The 18,969-nt window shown below is 25.5% G+C and overlaps 2 protein-coding genes across 9 annotated transcripts in view; one reads left to right on the forward strand and one right to left on the reverse strand.

The window, feature by feature from the left end:
• The window catches only part of LOC149058366 (uncharacterized), a 476,835-nt gene that overhangs the window by 279,384 nt on the left and 178,482 nt on the right, over positions 1-18,969 (reverse strand). The window lies entirely within an intron of this gene.
• On the forward strand, positions 124-17,235 carry LOC107165146 (uncharacterized). Of its 6 annotated transcripts, none has more exons than XM_089220724.1 (18): positions 132-418; positions 494-551; positions 2,761-2,941; positions 3,040-4,418; positions 5,152-5,211; positions 6,258-6,374; positions 6,450-6,578; positions 6,681-6,876; positions 8,767-8,864; positions 8,933-9,137; positions 11,088-11,327; positions 11,396-11,517; positions 13,165-13,416; positions 13,485-13,601; positions 13,660-13,856; positions 14,032-15,656; positions 15,717-15,861; positions 16,911-17,235. In XM_089220724.1, exons 4-18 carry the CDS (start codon positions 3,124-3,126, stop codon positions 16,937-16,939), a joined length of 4,827 nt encoding a protein of 1,608 aa, XP_089076850.1. In that variant the 5' UTR covers positions 132-418; positions 494-551; positions 2,761-2,941; positions 3,040-3,123; the 3' UTR covers positions 16,940-17,235. The 6 variants fall into 6 exon arrangements, with proteins under 6 accessions (XP_089076854.1, XP_089076852.1, XP_089076850.1 ...); XM_089220725.1 differs by having other exon boundaries at positions 2,782-2,941; XM_089220727.1 differs by lacking the exon at positions 2,761-2,941 and having other exon boundaries at positions 134-418; positions 14,032-15,182; positions 15,282-15,656.

Raw genomic sequence — 18,969 nt, forward strand, 5'->3', positions numbered from 1 at the left:
GAAACGGTCATAATAGATATTATCATATTATTCATATTATATAATACATTATCTATAAACCTTGGTCTTAAACAAGGTGGTTAAAGCAGTTATAGGTATGTCCTTTTAAAATATTATGATTAATCATTTCTGTGATAACTGATAAGCGTCTTCTTTCTTTCGTGTCTTCGTGATCGCATAGCGTTGACTGTTGAGCGGCACTCGCCGAGAGTATAGAAATAAGATTAAAGCACTGCTTGCAAGCTTGTTGTGTTTTCGCTTGAGCCGTTTTCGATTTTACTACTTCCGATATTTTGCATAGTTTATTCGAATTTCAAAAGAGAAAGTGCGTCAAGCAAGTAATATTACATTATTTCTCATTCTCTGATGTCTCCTAAACTAGAATGTGGATTTGTTACTATCTTAGACATAATTACTTGTGAGTATTTGGTAATATTCTATTAAATTTACTGATAGAATCCTAACTGACCATCTGTGATCTGTATTATTTCAGAATCAACTGTTGTTCATATTCATACCCACAATATGGACATAGAATGCACCTTTTAATTGTGAGATATAATTGTATTTTATGTTTGATTATATTATGCTAAATTTATGGTACAATATTATTATTATAATTAATTAGGTTTCGAATATCCCACTACAGACACTTGCATGAAATGTTTTACTAAGTCTTACCTTGATAGTTAAGTTTAGGTTAGGTCATGTATACATTTAATTTGAATATAATATTTTTTTATTTAATCTACCAATAAAAATAAAAATATAAAAACTTCAGCAGACCAAAACATTTGAGCATTAGGCCTTATACATAATATAATTGTATAGTATTATAGTAGTGATAATTCTGGTATGTGAGAGCCAGTAGATTCTTCAATTCAAAGGCTTTTCGTTAGCTAACGCCAAGTGCACCTTGTGTAACTAGTCTGCACTAATACAAATAATCATCTGTTTACTTTGACAGTCCTAGCTCTTAATATATTCAAAATGTTTTAAAGGGTTTATAGGTAGTAGATTCTCAATTGGTCATGTCTGTGCTTCCCCAATGGCATATTTATGGTAGCAGAATAAACGAGCAATGTGATGTTGAGCAACAACAGACACCAATGATAACAATCCTAAGGGGTCCAAATTCAGTGCCAGCCTTAGAGTTATTGGTGCCCAGAGCAACTAAATAAATATGCGCCTGTCCTTATAAATAGTAGCTATTTTATGTAAGTGCCATAATTTGAGTATGTCTTTACCTACATCAACAAATCATATTTAGAAATCCCTTATTGCCTTATTCCCTTATTCTTATTGTATTATTTTATTTAAAAAAAATTCACATCATACCTATTCTAATTATTAATTTTTTTTTTCATATTAGTTTTAACTAAAAAATTAACACTTTAAACTTTAATATAAACATTTTTATAATAGTGGCAGGAATAGTTAATACAATTCTTAAGGATATCCAGGTGTTCGTAAATAGATTGGATGTACTAAGTGTAACATATATTCCAATACTGCTTTTAAAGAAGATACATCTTGATAATAGAGTTTTAATATATTCTTTCTCGTGTATCATGTATAAGTATATTTTGTAAACCATACAATGTTTTACCAAAAAATCGTGTCCATGTAAATCAGAAATATTATATAAGAATCTCCATGTATTTTTATGAGCTTCCAACTGTTCAAAACATGACTATTGAAGTTATATAGATATTTGTATCCATAAAACAATAGAAAAATCACTTTTAAATTCCTCTTTCAGAGTAGGGTTATATTTATCTAAGCTTTCATATTGAAATATTGTCTATTAATTAGTTTATATGTTTTGGTAAACAAATTTTTATTTTCTAGTATATTTGACATTATTGTACGCTATATTTTTATGTAATTGACTTTCCTTGACCACAACATTTGAAAAGCTTTTTCTTAATGCTTCAAAAGAAATTTGAAGCATTAATAATCATTCACAAAAGTAACGGCTGTATAGTTATTATTATTAGATTGATGATATTTTATCAACATATCGGCACAAAAATTTTTTCATCAAACTTCTAAAAATATATCCAGAAATATAACTCAAAATATCAATCATATATTCTCCCTAATAGTTTTTAGATTACCTATTTGTGTATAGATACAGGGTGTTCCACGAGGATTTACCCATTGCCATATCTCTCGAAATAATGGAGATATCAAAATTCTGGTTTTATAATAAGATTTACAGGGAAAATAACTACAATTATTTCATTTTTAAATTTATTTTAATGTTTTTGTAAAAAATATTTTTTTTTAAAATTATTTTCATTAATTTCCTGATTTTTAATATTTTTTCTAGTTTTGAAGAAATAAAATATGATTATAACTCTTAGGAACACGGAAAGTATTCGGCTGGTTGTATGGGAATGCGCGTGGCGCAACAGGTCACGTGTTTGATAACATTACGGTGTTAAATAATTCGCAATTTTGCCGGAAACTAAAAACAAATTAAAAATAGGAATTCAATGAAAATAAAATTTTGAAACCTCAATATTTTCAGAAAAATAAACTCTACAAAATTTCTATGGTCAATTTTTTTGGAAATAATTAAAGATGGAAATCTAATTAAGGGGGAGAAGCGGAATTCGGGACGGCTCATTTTTTTTTATCATTGCAAGAATGGTGATCTTGCGCTCTAGTATATATTAATATATTATCTATCTCAATGACCTACCATAAAAAATAATATTCAATAGAATGGATTGAATATTAAAATTTTTTTAGTTTTAACATTATATGATTAAGGCGGCAACCCCTTTCAACAAGCACACTGAACATAGATCCAGGTTGCTCACATCTAACACCGGCCCTGGATCCAATGATATTTGACGGCTTAGTCTACATGCAGTATACTTTTAACCTGGAATAGAGTAGTCATCATAGTCATCATCCACATATTTTGGGGGTATTTAAAATAATAGAAAAATCAACTGTGTTATTACTTTTTTGTAATATTATATTGATCTTGTAAAATAAAATATATATATTTTTTTTTTTTGACAGATGGACTATTCAATACAAAATCAAACAATCAATTTAAAAACGAAACTAAATTATACATTTTTTTGTAAATAAACTCAGCATAAAATGTCTTCTAGTAGTCCTCCAGTGGATTATCAAAAGCCTGTAAAAGTCAAATCACGGTGGACACAATCTTGTCAAATAGAAATGATGATGGAAGAATCACAGTCTTCATTAGATATGTCTGATACTGTAACAGATGTTTCATCAAGTGATTTAAATGATAGTACTGATTATAATTCTGAATTTAACTCTTTGGAATTAAGAAAATCTCGTAGGATTACCAGTAATAGAACAAACTTTAGACAGTCAAATAAAAAAAAAAAAATCTCTTCCAAAAATTTTGATGAAAAAGGACATAAAATGAAACAATTTTCTTATACATCTGATAATGACCAGGAAGACACATGTAAATACAATTTATCACAAGAATCTAACATCATTAGAAGACATACTTCAGTAGATTGGAATACTATTTCAATTTTTCAATCAAAGGGTATTAATAATATGAGTGAAATTATTGATAAATTTCCATTAAAGCCTGTTCGTCGAGCCTCTTTACCATGGAAGTTTAAGTTCTCATTTACAAAAGATGTAAAGGATAATATCAGATTGTTAGAAAAAGATGAATATTATAATCTTTCTAATGATATTAAATATTTAAATTTAAATAAGAAGCTATTAATTGAAGATAACAAATTAGTTCAAAAAGAGAATATAACAGATAAAAATACTTCCCAACAATCATATTCCTTAAATGACTGTGATTTGAACTGTAGAGATTTTATTGGTTTGAGTAATAAATTATTAAATATTACAGAACTAAATAAAATATCTGCAGAAAATTTAAATAAGCATAAGCAATTTGATGAGTCGAATATGGATGGAAACCAATATAATGAAAAATATCAAAATAGTAATTTAGTGATACCTGAATCTTTTTTATCAAAATCAGAAAATTTAAAATTTAATCCCATTCATAAACTCCGAGGAATTCGTTCCAAAAGTTGTGATTCCATATTGAAAAAAACTCATCATTCATTTAAACGCTATAAAAGTGTTGAAAGTTTAAATAATTTAAAAGATCCTGTGATTGATAGTTTTAAATTACAAAAACCTGAAAAAAAGTCTCCCAAAAAAAAAAGGCGGCAGTCAAAAAGAATTAAAACTAAAAATAATAATATGGAAATACTTAATGATATAAAAGTTCCAGAAGTTAATTATAATCAGGTAGCTGATGAAATTTACAAAGAACACAAAAATCAATTACTTGAAGCAAGAAATAACGATATAGAATTTGATGAAAAATTAAAAGCTACTAATTTTACATTAGTTGACGAAAATGTATACAGACCTAGTAGGTAAGTACCTAATACACAGTTATAATTAAAAATTTAAGAACACTCCCTGCATTTTATATTTGTTCATAGTATAATTCAATTGTAATATTATATAAGAATTACTTACACAAATGTATGAAATATACTTATATTTAATATATAGTCTATCACAAAAAGTAAATGATTTTATCATAATGCTAATTTGTGTCATTTAGCTTATGGAACGATATTAAATGATGCAAATTGCACTGTACATGTGGCTGTATAAAAATACTATAAGATCTATTTAATGATATTGTTATAATATTTTTAAATTTTGTACATGCATATTTGTTTTTATTAATTAATTTAATTTTTACTTAATCCTTATTTTAAAAAGCATTTGACTGTTAACTTTTGATATGTAATACAAAGTGAAATTATTAATTCATGATAGGCAGATAGAAATAAGTTTAAAATAATAATTTTAAGAAAATGTATTTGTTTTTCCATAAAATATAATGTAAATGCACTATATGTTTCATTTCTCTAGAATAGAAATTGAATCTTAATGGTTCTTTAAAACAGTTATTTTTTGGCGAAGTTTCTTAAAAAAAAAGAAACATTCTAGAAAGCAAATATGCCACTAAAAAATATTTAACATTTCATACTAAATCAAGGCCTGTTTAATATCATCTTTGTATCTGTGTATTCATTTTTGATTGAAGTTATTACCATTTAATTCAAAACCTTATTCATCACTTTTTTTTTTCAGGCAAGCTTTGAAATCTTATCCACCATCTGAGATTCCTATGTTACGTAAGCTGAAACAACGGTATAATAACTCAGTTTTTATATTAGATATGATGTTTAAACCATTAAATGTTGTCTCCATCTTACCAACACTCATTATAACAATTTATACATTTAAGTGTATGTTATAACAGCATATGTTGTCTTTTTTCTTACACGTGAACCACAGCAAATTTTTATTTAACAGTTTCAACAGCGCACTGTTAGTTTTGACTTGAAAGTAAATTGACCTATTATAAAATTTAAAGGTAAAATTAACTCAGGGTTTTATTGATATATTGTTTTAAGCAATTTATGTTCATTTTAAGATGTGTATATAGTTTTAACAAAGTCATAACTTCAAAACTATGATATCAATGAAAACTTGCATGGGGGCCCTTGATAATAATCTTGATTTTAAATTTTATTTTTGGTATTTTCAATTCACTCTAATATCAAAACTAACTGTGTGCTATGAAAACTGGTGAACAAAAAAGTGCTACATCATATGTGTTTAAGATGGAGACAATACATGAGGTTATGCTGTCCTCTTAAAATAATCCTTTTAATTATATTAGAATAAAATTATACATTATCAAGTTCAAAGATAAGATTTTATATGGCTTTGTATTTTTTATATATCAATTTTAAAGCAAATTTTAGGCATTTAAACAATTTTGAAATTTTTATAACTTGCTTTAAAATATAAATATAAAAAATTCTTTTGTGGAATCCTCGGTAATTGAGTTATTTAATAATAGAATAATTGACACACACATAAAAAATAACAGTCAAACGGATTATTTCAACATAAAATTTGATATGTTATATGTTTGTAAGACAATGACAACACATTCTGGTATAATATATTTTGTATTGAGCCATATAATAATTACAGTAAAAGGGGGTTTGTTCTAAATTATCTATACCTCAAACTTTTTCCACAGTCCTTAAACCTAATTTTGTATGTTTGGTTTATTAGATTACTCAAATTTTTTGATGACTTGAACTTTTTTGTTGATCTTTTTAACTTTGAGTTGCCCAAGTTTGACTTGATTTTTTTTAAATCATGCTGTATTATATTCATAGGGTTATATCTGGTGATATAAACGATTATTGTGAGTGTACATTATCTAAAGAAGATATAATTGAAGGAAATACAGGCTGTGATGATAGGTGTCTCAATCGACTGCTTAAAGTTGAATGGTAATAATTCAATTTGTTATACTTTATTTTTTCTTTACATATAATAAATATTTTTATGTTTTACAATTTTTTTAGTGGGCTAGGTTGTTCTCTTAAAAGATATTGTACTAATAAACAATTTCAAAACAAACAATTCAAGAAAACTAACATTATAAAAACTGAAAATAAAGGTTATGGAATTTGTGCTGTTGAAGATATTCCCAAGTATACAAATATTTTTTTTAATTTAAATAGAAAAATAAATATTTTTATAATTTAGTATTTTATATTATAAACACTATTACCTGTACATTTTATCTTTTTTAGAGGTGTTTTAATTAGTGAGTATGTTGGTGAAGTTATTGATTATAACGAAATGTGTAATCGTCTAACAAAAAAAGAATATAAAAACCTAAATTATATGGTTCAATTAAATCCGGATGAAATTATTGATTCCACTTCTAAAGGAAATGTGACTAGGTTTATTAACCATAGCTGTGATCCAAATTCAGTTGGTGAAAAAGTAAGTTTTTAAACTCATACAATATTTTTTATCTTTTTATTTTGTACCAATATCTATTACTTACTTGCCATATTAGATTCTAAGCGGAGCGATGAATGTATTGATTTTACCATGATGTGTGTTTTTATTTTTATTTTTTGTGTCTGTCATCACATTTGGGGCAGTAAAAAAGCTTCAATTTTTAACATCAGTACCTCCTTCTATCAGAAAGTGAATCTAGTTTGGGGGAGAGGGGTTATATACATTGAATATTTTTCTAAATAATAACAATAAAAAAACTAAAATTTAAGAGAAAAGCGGTAATTTTTACGCACAATCAGTTTTCGACAAAATGTATTATGATTTTTGATGTAACTTTAAAATAAATGACCATAGATACATGAAATTCTCACCGAATGTTGATATAAGTATAATCTATCCACCATGCAATTTTCAAAAAATGTTGACTTAAGTTGAACTATTCTTAGGTATATGCAATTTTCGATCATTATTAGTTTTTTTTTAAATTAATATCAATAAAAATGTATTTTTTGGATAGAAAGCTTGAAATTTTAATATAAGATTCCTAACATATGGTTACAATAGCAATTGAAAAATAAAATAAATTCATTGTCACAATTTTTTTTAATAAGCATTCAAAGTTTGAATTTTGACAAAATACGTAAAAATGACGAAAATTCACAAATTATTTTAAGCTAAAAATTCATAGAAAATTTTCTTTTAAATCTAAGATTTGAAAATTTAACTCAAGATTCCTTACAAGTTTGTCAATTTTTATCACAAAAAAATGTCCACCAGAAAATTTTTATGAGCGAAATTTATATTTTTACAACATTGGATTTTCACTGGATTTCACATTTATTGTTGATTTTCTTATTTTGGTGTAACTCTAAAAAAAATGACCGCAGGTACTTGAAATTTTCATTGAATGCTTATATAGGCATTTTCTATATTTGATACAATTTTCAAAATATTTTGATTTGTTTTGAGCTGTTTACTGACATTTTAATGTCAAAATAAAACATTTTAACTTTTTTAGTTTTTTTTTCTATTAATATTGATAAAATAATTTTTGTTGGGTAGAAAAGCTTGAACATTTAATAAAAGGCTTCTTACATATTGTAACAATAGCAGTTGAAAAATATTAAAAATACATATGCTCGATTTTTTTTATAGGCATTTAAATTTCAAATTTTGACTATATACGTAAAAATTACGGCAATGTTCAAATTATCTTAGATTAAAATTCATAAAAGTTTTTCTTTTTAATCTAAGATTTGAACATTTAATACAAGGCTCCTAAAATATTTTTACAATAGCAGTTGTATTATAAAAGAAATACATAGTCATAATTTTTTTTTTACAAACATTCAAATTTTAATTTTGACAACATACGTAAAAATCACGAAAATTCACAATTTATTTAAAAAAATTTTATATCTATGACATATCCTAAACAGATAAACTGTCTCCGCTCAGAATCGTTTTTTAAATACAATGATAAAATATCATTGGATTCAAATTTAATTCCATCCATTACAGTAACCCACATGTAACCTACTGTACAGCAGGGCGATATCCACTTACTCGCTTTTTTTTTCCTTGAAATCTAAACATGTTAAATTATTTTTAGACATTTTATAGACACAGTAAAAAAAAAAAATACCAACACTTAAATATAAGTTAAATCTCTTTAACACAATGAAATTATCATTTAGCTTGTTATTTTTATAACGTAAATATTGTTTTTGTATCCACCATTATATGTATAAATATAAGAATTACCTAGATGATATGTATGTATACATTTATAGTGTTCACTAACTACAGACAGTAAATTGTATCCATGTATAATTTTTGGGTTTTTTAAAACACAAATTTTTATTTTAGTGGCATGTATTGGGTCAGTCGCGTATTGGTTTCTTTAGTACTCGGCATATTGAAAAAGGCGAAGAAATTACATTTGATTATAGTTTTCAAATCTTTGGGTAAAAATCATTATATATTTAAACCTTGTGTATTTATACTTATTCCAAAAAATTCTTTACATTTTCAGAGATGGTGCTCAAATTTGTTATTGTGGTTCATCAAAATGTCGTGGATACATCAATAAATCATCTCAAATTGCTGACCATAATAGTTCTGAGGATAGTGAAAGTGCTAATGAAAATGTTTTTGTACCAAAACCTGAGGAAAATAGAAAAAAGAAAAGAAACTTGGAAAAGAGGACTGCTTTTAATGATGAAAATAAATTGAGAGAGGTATTATTTATTGTTTTATTTACACAACTATTTTAAAATTAATTTTTCGTGGATTTACTGTCCAGTGGCTTATTTAGCTTTTTTGAAAGGCAAAGGGATAAAAATGTTTGACTATTCTTAGACTATGTTATATAATCAGTAAATATGCTTTTATTGCTTTATCATATATTTTGTATGACAAAAATAAGCCAAGTAAGCCTCCCCTCCATTAATACAATAATGATTAATTTAACAGATGTCCGTTTAATGACAATTTTTGTTTAGTGAACTATTTTCTAGAACCATGAGATTCAATCAATCATACTAAAATTCTATTTAACAAATTTCTTTATATTGCAAATTTTTTTGTTTACCATGCGATTTTGTTATGTCTAAGTTTCACTGTAATTTTATTTACCCTTTTCCTTTACAACTTTACAAGCAACCTTATCAATTATTTCAATAAACAAAGCATTTAAAATGTGAAAAAAGGCAAAAAATCAGTTAAAAAGATTTAATAGATTTCAGTTTATTGAATCATTTCATATTAAAAAAAAAAATTTTTTATGTACTTAGATAATCTGTTTTCAGTAAAACATTAACGGTTTGGGCTCAAAATATTTTTGTACATAGAAAACTATCTTTCTAAATCAAACTAGTATTGGAACATGTTTCATACATAAATAATTATCTAAATTAAAATTACTACTTATTAAATCACTATTGTTTGTTGTTTCTCCAATTAATATATAGTTAATTTTTTTTTCAAAAATCTTTTTGCCACTCTTGTGTTTTCAGAATCTTCTTTGATGCCTACAACTGTAGATTTCAGTTCATTGAAATGTGTACAATATTATTTTACATCATTAATCTATGTACTCCAACATGTAGTTGCCTCATATGTTAGATTTGGTTATCCTGGACATTTTTGTTTCAGAATTACAATTTTCTTAGGAAATTTTTTAAATATCTTTTTAATTTTAATAATTAACTGGTCTACATTTTTATAATCTATTATACATTTTTTATACATGATATACATAAGCCAAATAAGTTAAATAAGTTAAATAAATAGTATTAGAGTATAAAGTTTGAATTGAACAACCTATATTTCTTCATACAATGAGCCGCGTTAGATATTAAAAGTAAAATATGACAATATTTTACATTATTTGGACACAATTTATGCATTGCTTTGTTAAATAGCTGTATAATTATACTACTATTTATCTTATCTAAATAGCCTGTGTGAAATAGGCAGAAATTTACAGGACTATCTGGTTGTAGCATTCTAACTATTATGTTAGCCACGTTTGGTGTCCTAAATCTGTTAATTTATCGATACACCCATATTTTATGTTCATCTATAGCTTCACTAATTTTTAATAACTATTTTGTAACATTTATCAGAGTATTCATTCTTTAATGCTGATTTGCATGGAATATTTTGGTAAAAAAGATCTTAAAACGTCAAGTTCTGAATCCTCTCATCTGTTTTTCTATCATTCTTATGTTTGATCTTTATTGCTTTATTTGCTTTATTGGTGTTTGAAAAAATGTATGCAATGCTTTCCCTTTGCCTTTTGTATCACAGTAGTACCTTTTATTACTAAGGGCAGTTATTCAAGGGTAGATAAATCTTTTTTTAATATTTACAATGCTGCTGCCCATTATTAAATCCATTTTGGTCGCCTTTTATGAAGGATATGGACTGCCGTGAATGAATTGTAACCCCTACTCACAAAGGTGAGTTTCTAAGTTGTAGAGTTAATAATATTTATTAGACTTCCATAAGAAACTAAATTCCCATACTTACAACAATACTTACCACTAGCAGCTACTATGTTTGACTTAAAAATTTGCCAACTTACATAATTATACATAATTTTACTACTTGTAATTACTTTACATTTAATTGTACATAAAGGTTTCTAATTTTAGTGATATGTAATTAATTAAATTTTTTAATAGTTGGGAAGACAATTAACAGAAATTGCCAAATTAAAAACTGGCTTAAAAGCTGATCAAGAAATGGCAACATTGAATTTGAATAGACTTATGGTACACATTACAGACAGCGTCAGTCGTTTACATGTGTTAACATTTATACGAGAACATGATATGAACAAAAGACTATTCATGGACTTCAGTGGACTTAGTATTATTCATAACTGGATGACTTCAAATGAAAATGAATCATTCAAATTGATGGTTAATTTACTTAATCTAATAATTACAAATATGTTTCCAATTTTTAAATTAATTTTTAAAACTTTCAGATTTTAGAAATCTTAGCTGAACTACCAATTTCAAATAGAAATACAATCACGAAATCTAAAGTATTAGATGTTGTTGCTGAATGGGCTAAAATACCACAAGATGTCAAAACTAAAATTGAAAGGTTTCAAAAATCAAATATTAATTTTAATTAATTTGAGGGGATTTTTTCTTGCATTCAATAATATTGTACTTATTGGAATATTCCGTGAGAAATTTATTTTTTTTTTACATCGGGTACTATTGGATAGAACTAGAGGTTCAAGTTGAAACTAATCCTTTTTAAAAACATAAAACCTTATTTAGATGTTTATAATTTCTCAAATCATAATATCACAGGGATGATAAATGTTACTGACTTTAAGTGCTGAAATTAAATTAAATTTTTTTTATTATTATTATTCCCTGTGTGCCAGTGAATTATTATAAATATTTAAAGTAGCTATTTTTATTCATATAGTTAACCAACAAACAAATTGTATTTAACATAAATAGCAATACCTTACAGCTTAATGAATTGCAATGCAGTTATTTCTGTTGCACACTTGTTATCAATTCATTTATATAAGTAACTTTACATAATATGATACCACTTCTTCTGTTGGTTGATTTTTCAACTCAGATTTTATACTGAAAATTAATTTCCAACAAGAGTGACTCCCTTAGAGAAAGTGTACTTTCTTTAGAGTAAAATAATTTTAGGAAATAGCTTTCCACACTTCCTTTTTGTTGTTTTCTCTATTCTTAACTGTTCAATCATGCTTAAAGTTTTCCAATTCACCTCTTAGTTTAACAAATATTTATTTTTATATGATTCAACTGTTGATCAACAAGACGCATTTCAAATTTTCAAAATCATTTATATTAAGTGATATAAACACTCAAGTTGATTTTTTCAATTAATAAGGTTTCCGGATAAATAATTAACATCGTGGTTTTCTCAAATTCTTTAAACTAAGTTAATCATGTGTAAAACTCTTATATGTTTCTTAATATTTAAGGTTTCTTGGAAAAAGTTGATTATAAGATTTTCATAAATTTCAAATCCCATCCTAAATTTTTTTAAATATGGAAAATATTTTAAATTCTTGTTCATTATGTCCCAATTAAATATTTTTCATTTTTGAAATGTTTGGATCATATCAAACATACCTAAGTCATTATTTAATTAAAATCTCATTTTTTAATATACACTGAATTTTAATACTTGGTAAAATTTGCAAAGATATGTGATAACATAATCTGCAATATTTATGATGTATTTTAATATTTTGGACTGTTGGCTATCATTTTTTGTGTCATCTGCATAGCATGAGAAAAACATTAATTCTCTCCAGATATGTGGAAAAAAATATTATTATACAATTTGGCTTTTCTTAAAATTGTATTTATGTTTATTTCTTATTAATAATATTAAACTGTTAATTGTATAATTGTTATGAATATGTTAATAATTTCTGGTTTATATTCTTAAACTACTTTTTTACTTGATTTTATTAAATGCTTACTAAAATATAATATATTTATGTATATATAGTGGAACCTTTAAGAACCGAATTTTCGATAACTCAAATTTTTTTTCCCCCAGCTGACTCGAGTTATTGAGGTTCCACTGTAATTTCAAACATGATACCTTAAAATAAAATATTTTTTAAATAGCTCTACTTTAACTTTGAAATATTTATCAGAATACAATAAAATGTTATCAACTTAATAGTTTATTTAAATACTTTTAAAATTATAATAACACATTAATTATGGTATTTTTTAGTTTAGAGTATCCTGCTTCAGAAATTAAAAATCACTGTCAAGAAATTAATAGCTTATTGCCAAATGATAATGAAATAAAAAATAGTCTTGTGGAAAAGTCTAGAGCTTTGTGGAAAAAGTGGATTGTATTGAAGATGGTGTTTAAAATACCCAAAAAAGTAGATCAACCTAAACCAACTAGTGATATAAATTCAATTAAACTTATAGACAATTGTTATCAATCTCCTATGGACGCAACTTTGGATCGAAAAACGTAATTAATAATTAAATACTAAATAAAATAATTTAGTCTCAGATTAAAATGTTTATAATACTTGTTAGGTTTAGATATTCAAATAAATATGTGAATAAAGTACGGAATCTACAAACTTTATCTTCTGATCGTATAAAGTTGAGAAAAGAATATCAATATAAAGTGGATCAAGAACACCAAAAAATGTAAACACTATTTTAGTAACAATTTATTTTTTGCCTTTACTAACTTTTTCAGATTTAGGTTTAGGAAAAAAGTGGTGGATAATTGGTATGAAAAAGTCGAGGGAGTAATAAAACACAAACCTGATGAAAATTATTTACATCAACACCAGTCAATAAATTTCAATAATTGTAATAATTCACCATTAAATAATAATCATGGAATCAGTGAAAAACCCAGATGGGATTCTATGTCAGAAGCAATGCATATAGATCAAAGTAATGTAAACATTACTAACTTGTATATTTATTTAAATAGTTTACCCTGTATTATACATACCATATATTTGATTAATAAATTATTAAATCCTTGTGGGATTTATATATGTGTTTAATATTTAACAAATTTTTATGTTATCATGCTCATTAATGTTATTAAAATGATCTGTTTCAGATTCAATAATCAAATATAGTATGCCAGATCCTTGTTTCAATTACATGCCACCACAAGCAGTACAACAACCATTTATTCAATTTCCACAGTATTCTTATACACAGTCTCAAGTTTTCTCTGATTATCATTTAGTTAATCAACCAACATTTTATTATACTCCTCCACCACTGGCATCTAATCAACCATTTCAAACACAACTGCAAAATCAGATTACATCAAACAACAAACCTATATATCAAAATATTGAATCATCTGATCTATCTCCAACAAAACATCTGCTTAAATTAGCAGAAACTAATGTATTTAATTTGATCAATAACAGTTTACGTAAGCATTATAATCAAGATAAAATGCAAACTGTTGATACAGAAATGGAACATTCCAAAAAATCTTGTACAAGAGCTATACAATCTGGTGCAGATCTATTAGCAAGAATTAAAGTTATTAGTAATTCTTTTAAAAACCAGCCATCAAAATTAATTACAATTAAGAACTTAAAACATAAAAATGATAATACAAAACTTGAAAAGGTACCCTCATCTGATATAAAGTTGAAGTCTGTTTGTGATAAAAATAAAAGAATTGTTTTCATCAATGAAGAAAGTGGTGTGACATCTAACACATTAAGTGAAGATCTGATGCCAATTCCTAAAACTATTAAAGTATCTAAAGATAATAAATTTGCAAATGCCATATTTAGTTCTTTGTTGAAAAAGGTATTAAGAACTGAAAATGAAAACTTAGTACCAAAAAAGTTTATTTCGAAAAATCTCAACTCTAATATAATCACATATGGTGAAACTGAAAAAGAAATTGAATTGTATAAGAATATGAAACCAAAAATCTTAAAAAAAATAGTTGGTCATGTAAAAACTCAAGATGGTTTTTTGGCTGTTATAAAACGACAATGGGGAATTAAACTGAAAGGTTTAAAAATAAACCGTGACGAAATACCAGCTACTAAACGTAATTTAATGCGTAAGGGTAGTATACATCGTTTAGCTTTGAAAAATTGTCTTGTTAATACGACAAAATCAGCATTAAAGAGACAAAGTAGTATGAATGTGGACGACTATTTAAAAAAACCTAAAGAAAAAAGAGTCACATTCTGGATAGAAGGTGAGACATCACCAAATTTGCCACACTCAGAAGTAAGACCAATTAATTTGAATCAAAATATTATGAAACAAAAACCTTTTATGAAGTGTCATCCATTTAAAATACAAAATGAACCTAAATCTATTTTTCAGCCTTCTTCTTCTGCTATTCAAGGTGATGATGATTCTCTAATTCCTGGTCTCAATACAACTAATGATCAAATCATAACACCTATTGTTGCAAAATTCAAAGCATCAAGAAATAGGCGCATTAGTTTACGAGACAAGTCAACTGAATTAGAACGATTACGTAGTCAAAGAAATCATAAGATACCTATAAGCATGATGTCTTTATCTGTAGATGTTTTAAAACTCATTCCTGATAACAGAAAAGAAATGAAGAAAGTTATTGACTATTATCATTCAATGGCTACTGTAATAGTAAAGACTTTAGGATCATATGCTAAAAAAACATGCCAACAAGGGCGTATAAGAAATGATGAAGATTTTAAATATCTTGCCAAAAAAGTAATTAAAAATATTAATTTTAAAGTTATTTATGGAAAAACTTCATTTTTTTTTTTGCAGATTAACGAAAATGTGTTGTTGAAAGAGTTACAATTAAAAAAGGTGGACAAATTAAAAATAAGTGATAGTACAAAAGATAAAGTTGCCGAGTATATCAGAAAATATATGTCACGGTTTGGAGAAGTCTACAAAAGAAAACCCAGTGGTAAGGATGATTTTAAGTTATAATATCAGTTAACTTACAAAGTACTGGAAAAAATGGTGCTGCTCTGATATACGGTTTACTGACATTTTTCTGCTCAAATATAAGGTCTATATATTATTAAGACCTTGGTATAGTATATGTACCTTTAATGTGCAGTAATAATAGTATGCAGTACATAAATAAATAAACAAATTCAAATAATATTAAAATATTAGAATCATTTGTATATTAGCAAAAAAAAATCATACACCTATTATACGCCTATATTACGAAATGTCAAAATTTATTACTGTAAATAAATAAGCAAATTTAAAAAAAAATATCAAGTCATATACCTAATATTTGTGTATTAGCAAAAAAAAATTCTTAATTAATTTTTGTCAATATAGGCAACGATCAAATGAAAATCTTTTGATTGGATAATACTAATAATTATCCAGATCATGAAAAATAGATAGCTGTTAGGTTACTAACATATTTATCAAATACACTATAACTATATCATACTGTTGTATAATCATAATCAATGATTTTATATTTTAATCCCTAATAATAAATATAGGTGGAAAATACATAAGTGTATCCTATAGCAAATTATATTTAGACCAATTAAATCTTTAATTGTTTTTTTTTTTTTTTTTTATTGCTGCTTGTATATGGAATCTACATAAATGATTGTAGACTGCAAATCTGAGCAACACCAAAAAAATCACCTAAAATCAATGTTATTGACGCCAAATTTTGGTATTTTGTTTATAATTAAATTTCGATTTTTGTTTTTTAACATCATATACTTAACCAAAAACCTATTTACACTTTCATGACCAAAAATGAGTGCCAACCTATGCCAACACTGATTAAATTCAGTGTTACTTTTAACAGTTAAAGTTAGCTTTTAAATTATTTATTACTATGAGATAGATATAAACTATATAATGTTTCCGTAATATTGTTTGCAAATATCTGATATATTATTTTATCAGCATTATGAAATATAATTATTTTTATGTTAATTTAATTAATAATATATCTTTTCTTTTTTTTTTCAGAACAAACTTATCATCACAAACCGAAGTAGATTTTATGGAAAATTTTAGTATTTTGTTTTAGTATAACACTTTTTAACTGCCAATAATTTTTAGGTTGAAGTTGTTATACTTTTTCTAAGTATTAAAAACTAATCATAATTTTGATTTATTTTAGACTGATTAGATACTTTATATGGTTGATTTAAGTATGACTATTTCTGTACAATGTATATACAAATATTTCTTTTTTTATATAGTCATAACTTATAATTACATTTTTTTTTACATATTGTTAATTATTATGTTGTTTTTATATTTTGAAAATACATAAAAAATTATTAAAGAATTATATTGGTATTTTTATTTATTTGTAATGGTAGTTTATTTTTATTTTTATGAAGAAGTTCATTTATATTTTATAATAGTAACAAATTTAATTTAATATGCCTACATGGGGTTACTCTAATATATATATATTGAAGTTGTGTTTGTTTAAAAATTTTAAAGCATAGGCGTTGTCACGTGTATTACAATCAACTTTTATTATTAATTGATGGGACATAATATATTTGTTTTCAATCTATTCTATAGCTTTAGTTGTAATATTTTGATTCTGAGTGAACCTATGAAAGTATTGATTTTACCTCAGATTTTACAATTATGTATGTTTTATTTTTGTGTCAATCATCGACATTTTGGGATATTATCTGATAGCAAATTGGATCTGGTTGGAACTTTGAAAGATTTAATATTTTAAATACTTAGCACTTTTTGAATAAGTTGGAAAAACTATAATGTTTTGCAAAACCTGTATTTAACAAAATCATGAACAGATAATTATATTCACTTGACATTTTCAAAATATATTGACACTTGAGCTCTACATATATACAGGGTGTCCCGTAAGGATATACCCATTAGCTGTTGAGGGGGACTCGGCACTCTGATAAAAACCAGTTTTTTGTTGTTTTATTAGTAAACTAAAAAAATTATTAAAAATCTTGTGATCTATGAAAATAAAATGTTGAAAGGTCAACATTTTCAGAAAAATAAACGCTATAAAATACATGTCTTTTTTTTCAAAAATAAAAAATATAAATTTTTTAACTTTTTTTTTATCAAAAAATTTAATTTAATTAAAAAATAAAATCCATCTAGCCCTTGTCTATGTGAATCTGATAAAAAAAACAGATTTATAATAAATTTAGTATCTCAGTAGATATCGCACTGAGTAAATTCTCGCAGGAGCACTATATATTGTTACTTATAAAATAAATATTGATTTTTTAATTTTTTTTTTCCTATAAATGTCGATTTCGCTTGGTCAAAAAGCTAAAAAAGTTCCTCATAAGCAATAATCTAAAAATCTATAAAAAATTACTTATTGACACAATTTTTTAAAGAAATTTATAAAGTTAAATTTGGATAATATAAGATACTTAAACGAAGAATATTAATTTTATTTTTTTTGTATTTTCAAATGATTTATTTATCAGCAAAAATTGATTTAACCTAGGAACTGTATAGTAAGGCTTGTCATTCATTTCGGTTTGACCGTGACAGTCTTAGTTTTAACAGCATGTCCCGGCCGGTCATTCATTTTGTCCCGATTTATGAAAGACAAGAGAAAATAACTTTAATATTATTTTGTTTAATAATAGAACATAGAATAGTATTATACATAGAACTCGGGTTTAATTTGTAATGAATTTTATTGAAAAATTAAAAGTAATACAGCTGTATGGAAAACAATTCATTCAACCAAAAAGTATGAACATTAGGTTATTACCAACAATTGTTAATAAATGTAAATGCAGTAAATGTAGTTTGTGTAAAAAAATATATTGATTAATACATTTTTCAACTAAAATATGGGATATTATTAATTCCCATATAATTATACAAAAAAAGGTTTTTACTATTTTTATTAGCTTCTAGTATTAAACTATGATACCTCAACAATTACAATTGAACATAATAATAAACAAATTATACGAAAAAAAAAGGTTATTCATATTGATGTCCAAGTTTGGTGTTTTTAAAATCTGGCAACCCTATGCATAGTGTATAAAGTAGGCAG

The sequence above is a fragment of the Diuraphis noxia genome, unplaced genomic scaffold (assembly GCF_037042655.1).
Source record: "Diuraphis noxia isolate RWA-SAM2 unplaced genomic scaffold, SU_Dnox_SAM2 contig0002, whole genome shotgun sequence".
NCBI classification, from domain to species: domain Eukaryota; kingdom Metazoa; phylum Arthropoda; class Insecta; order Hemiptera; family Aphididae; genus Diuraphis; species Diuraphis noxia.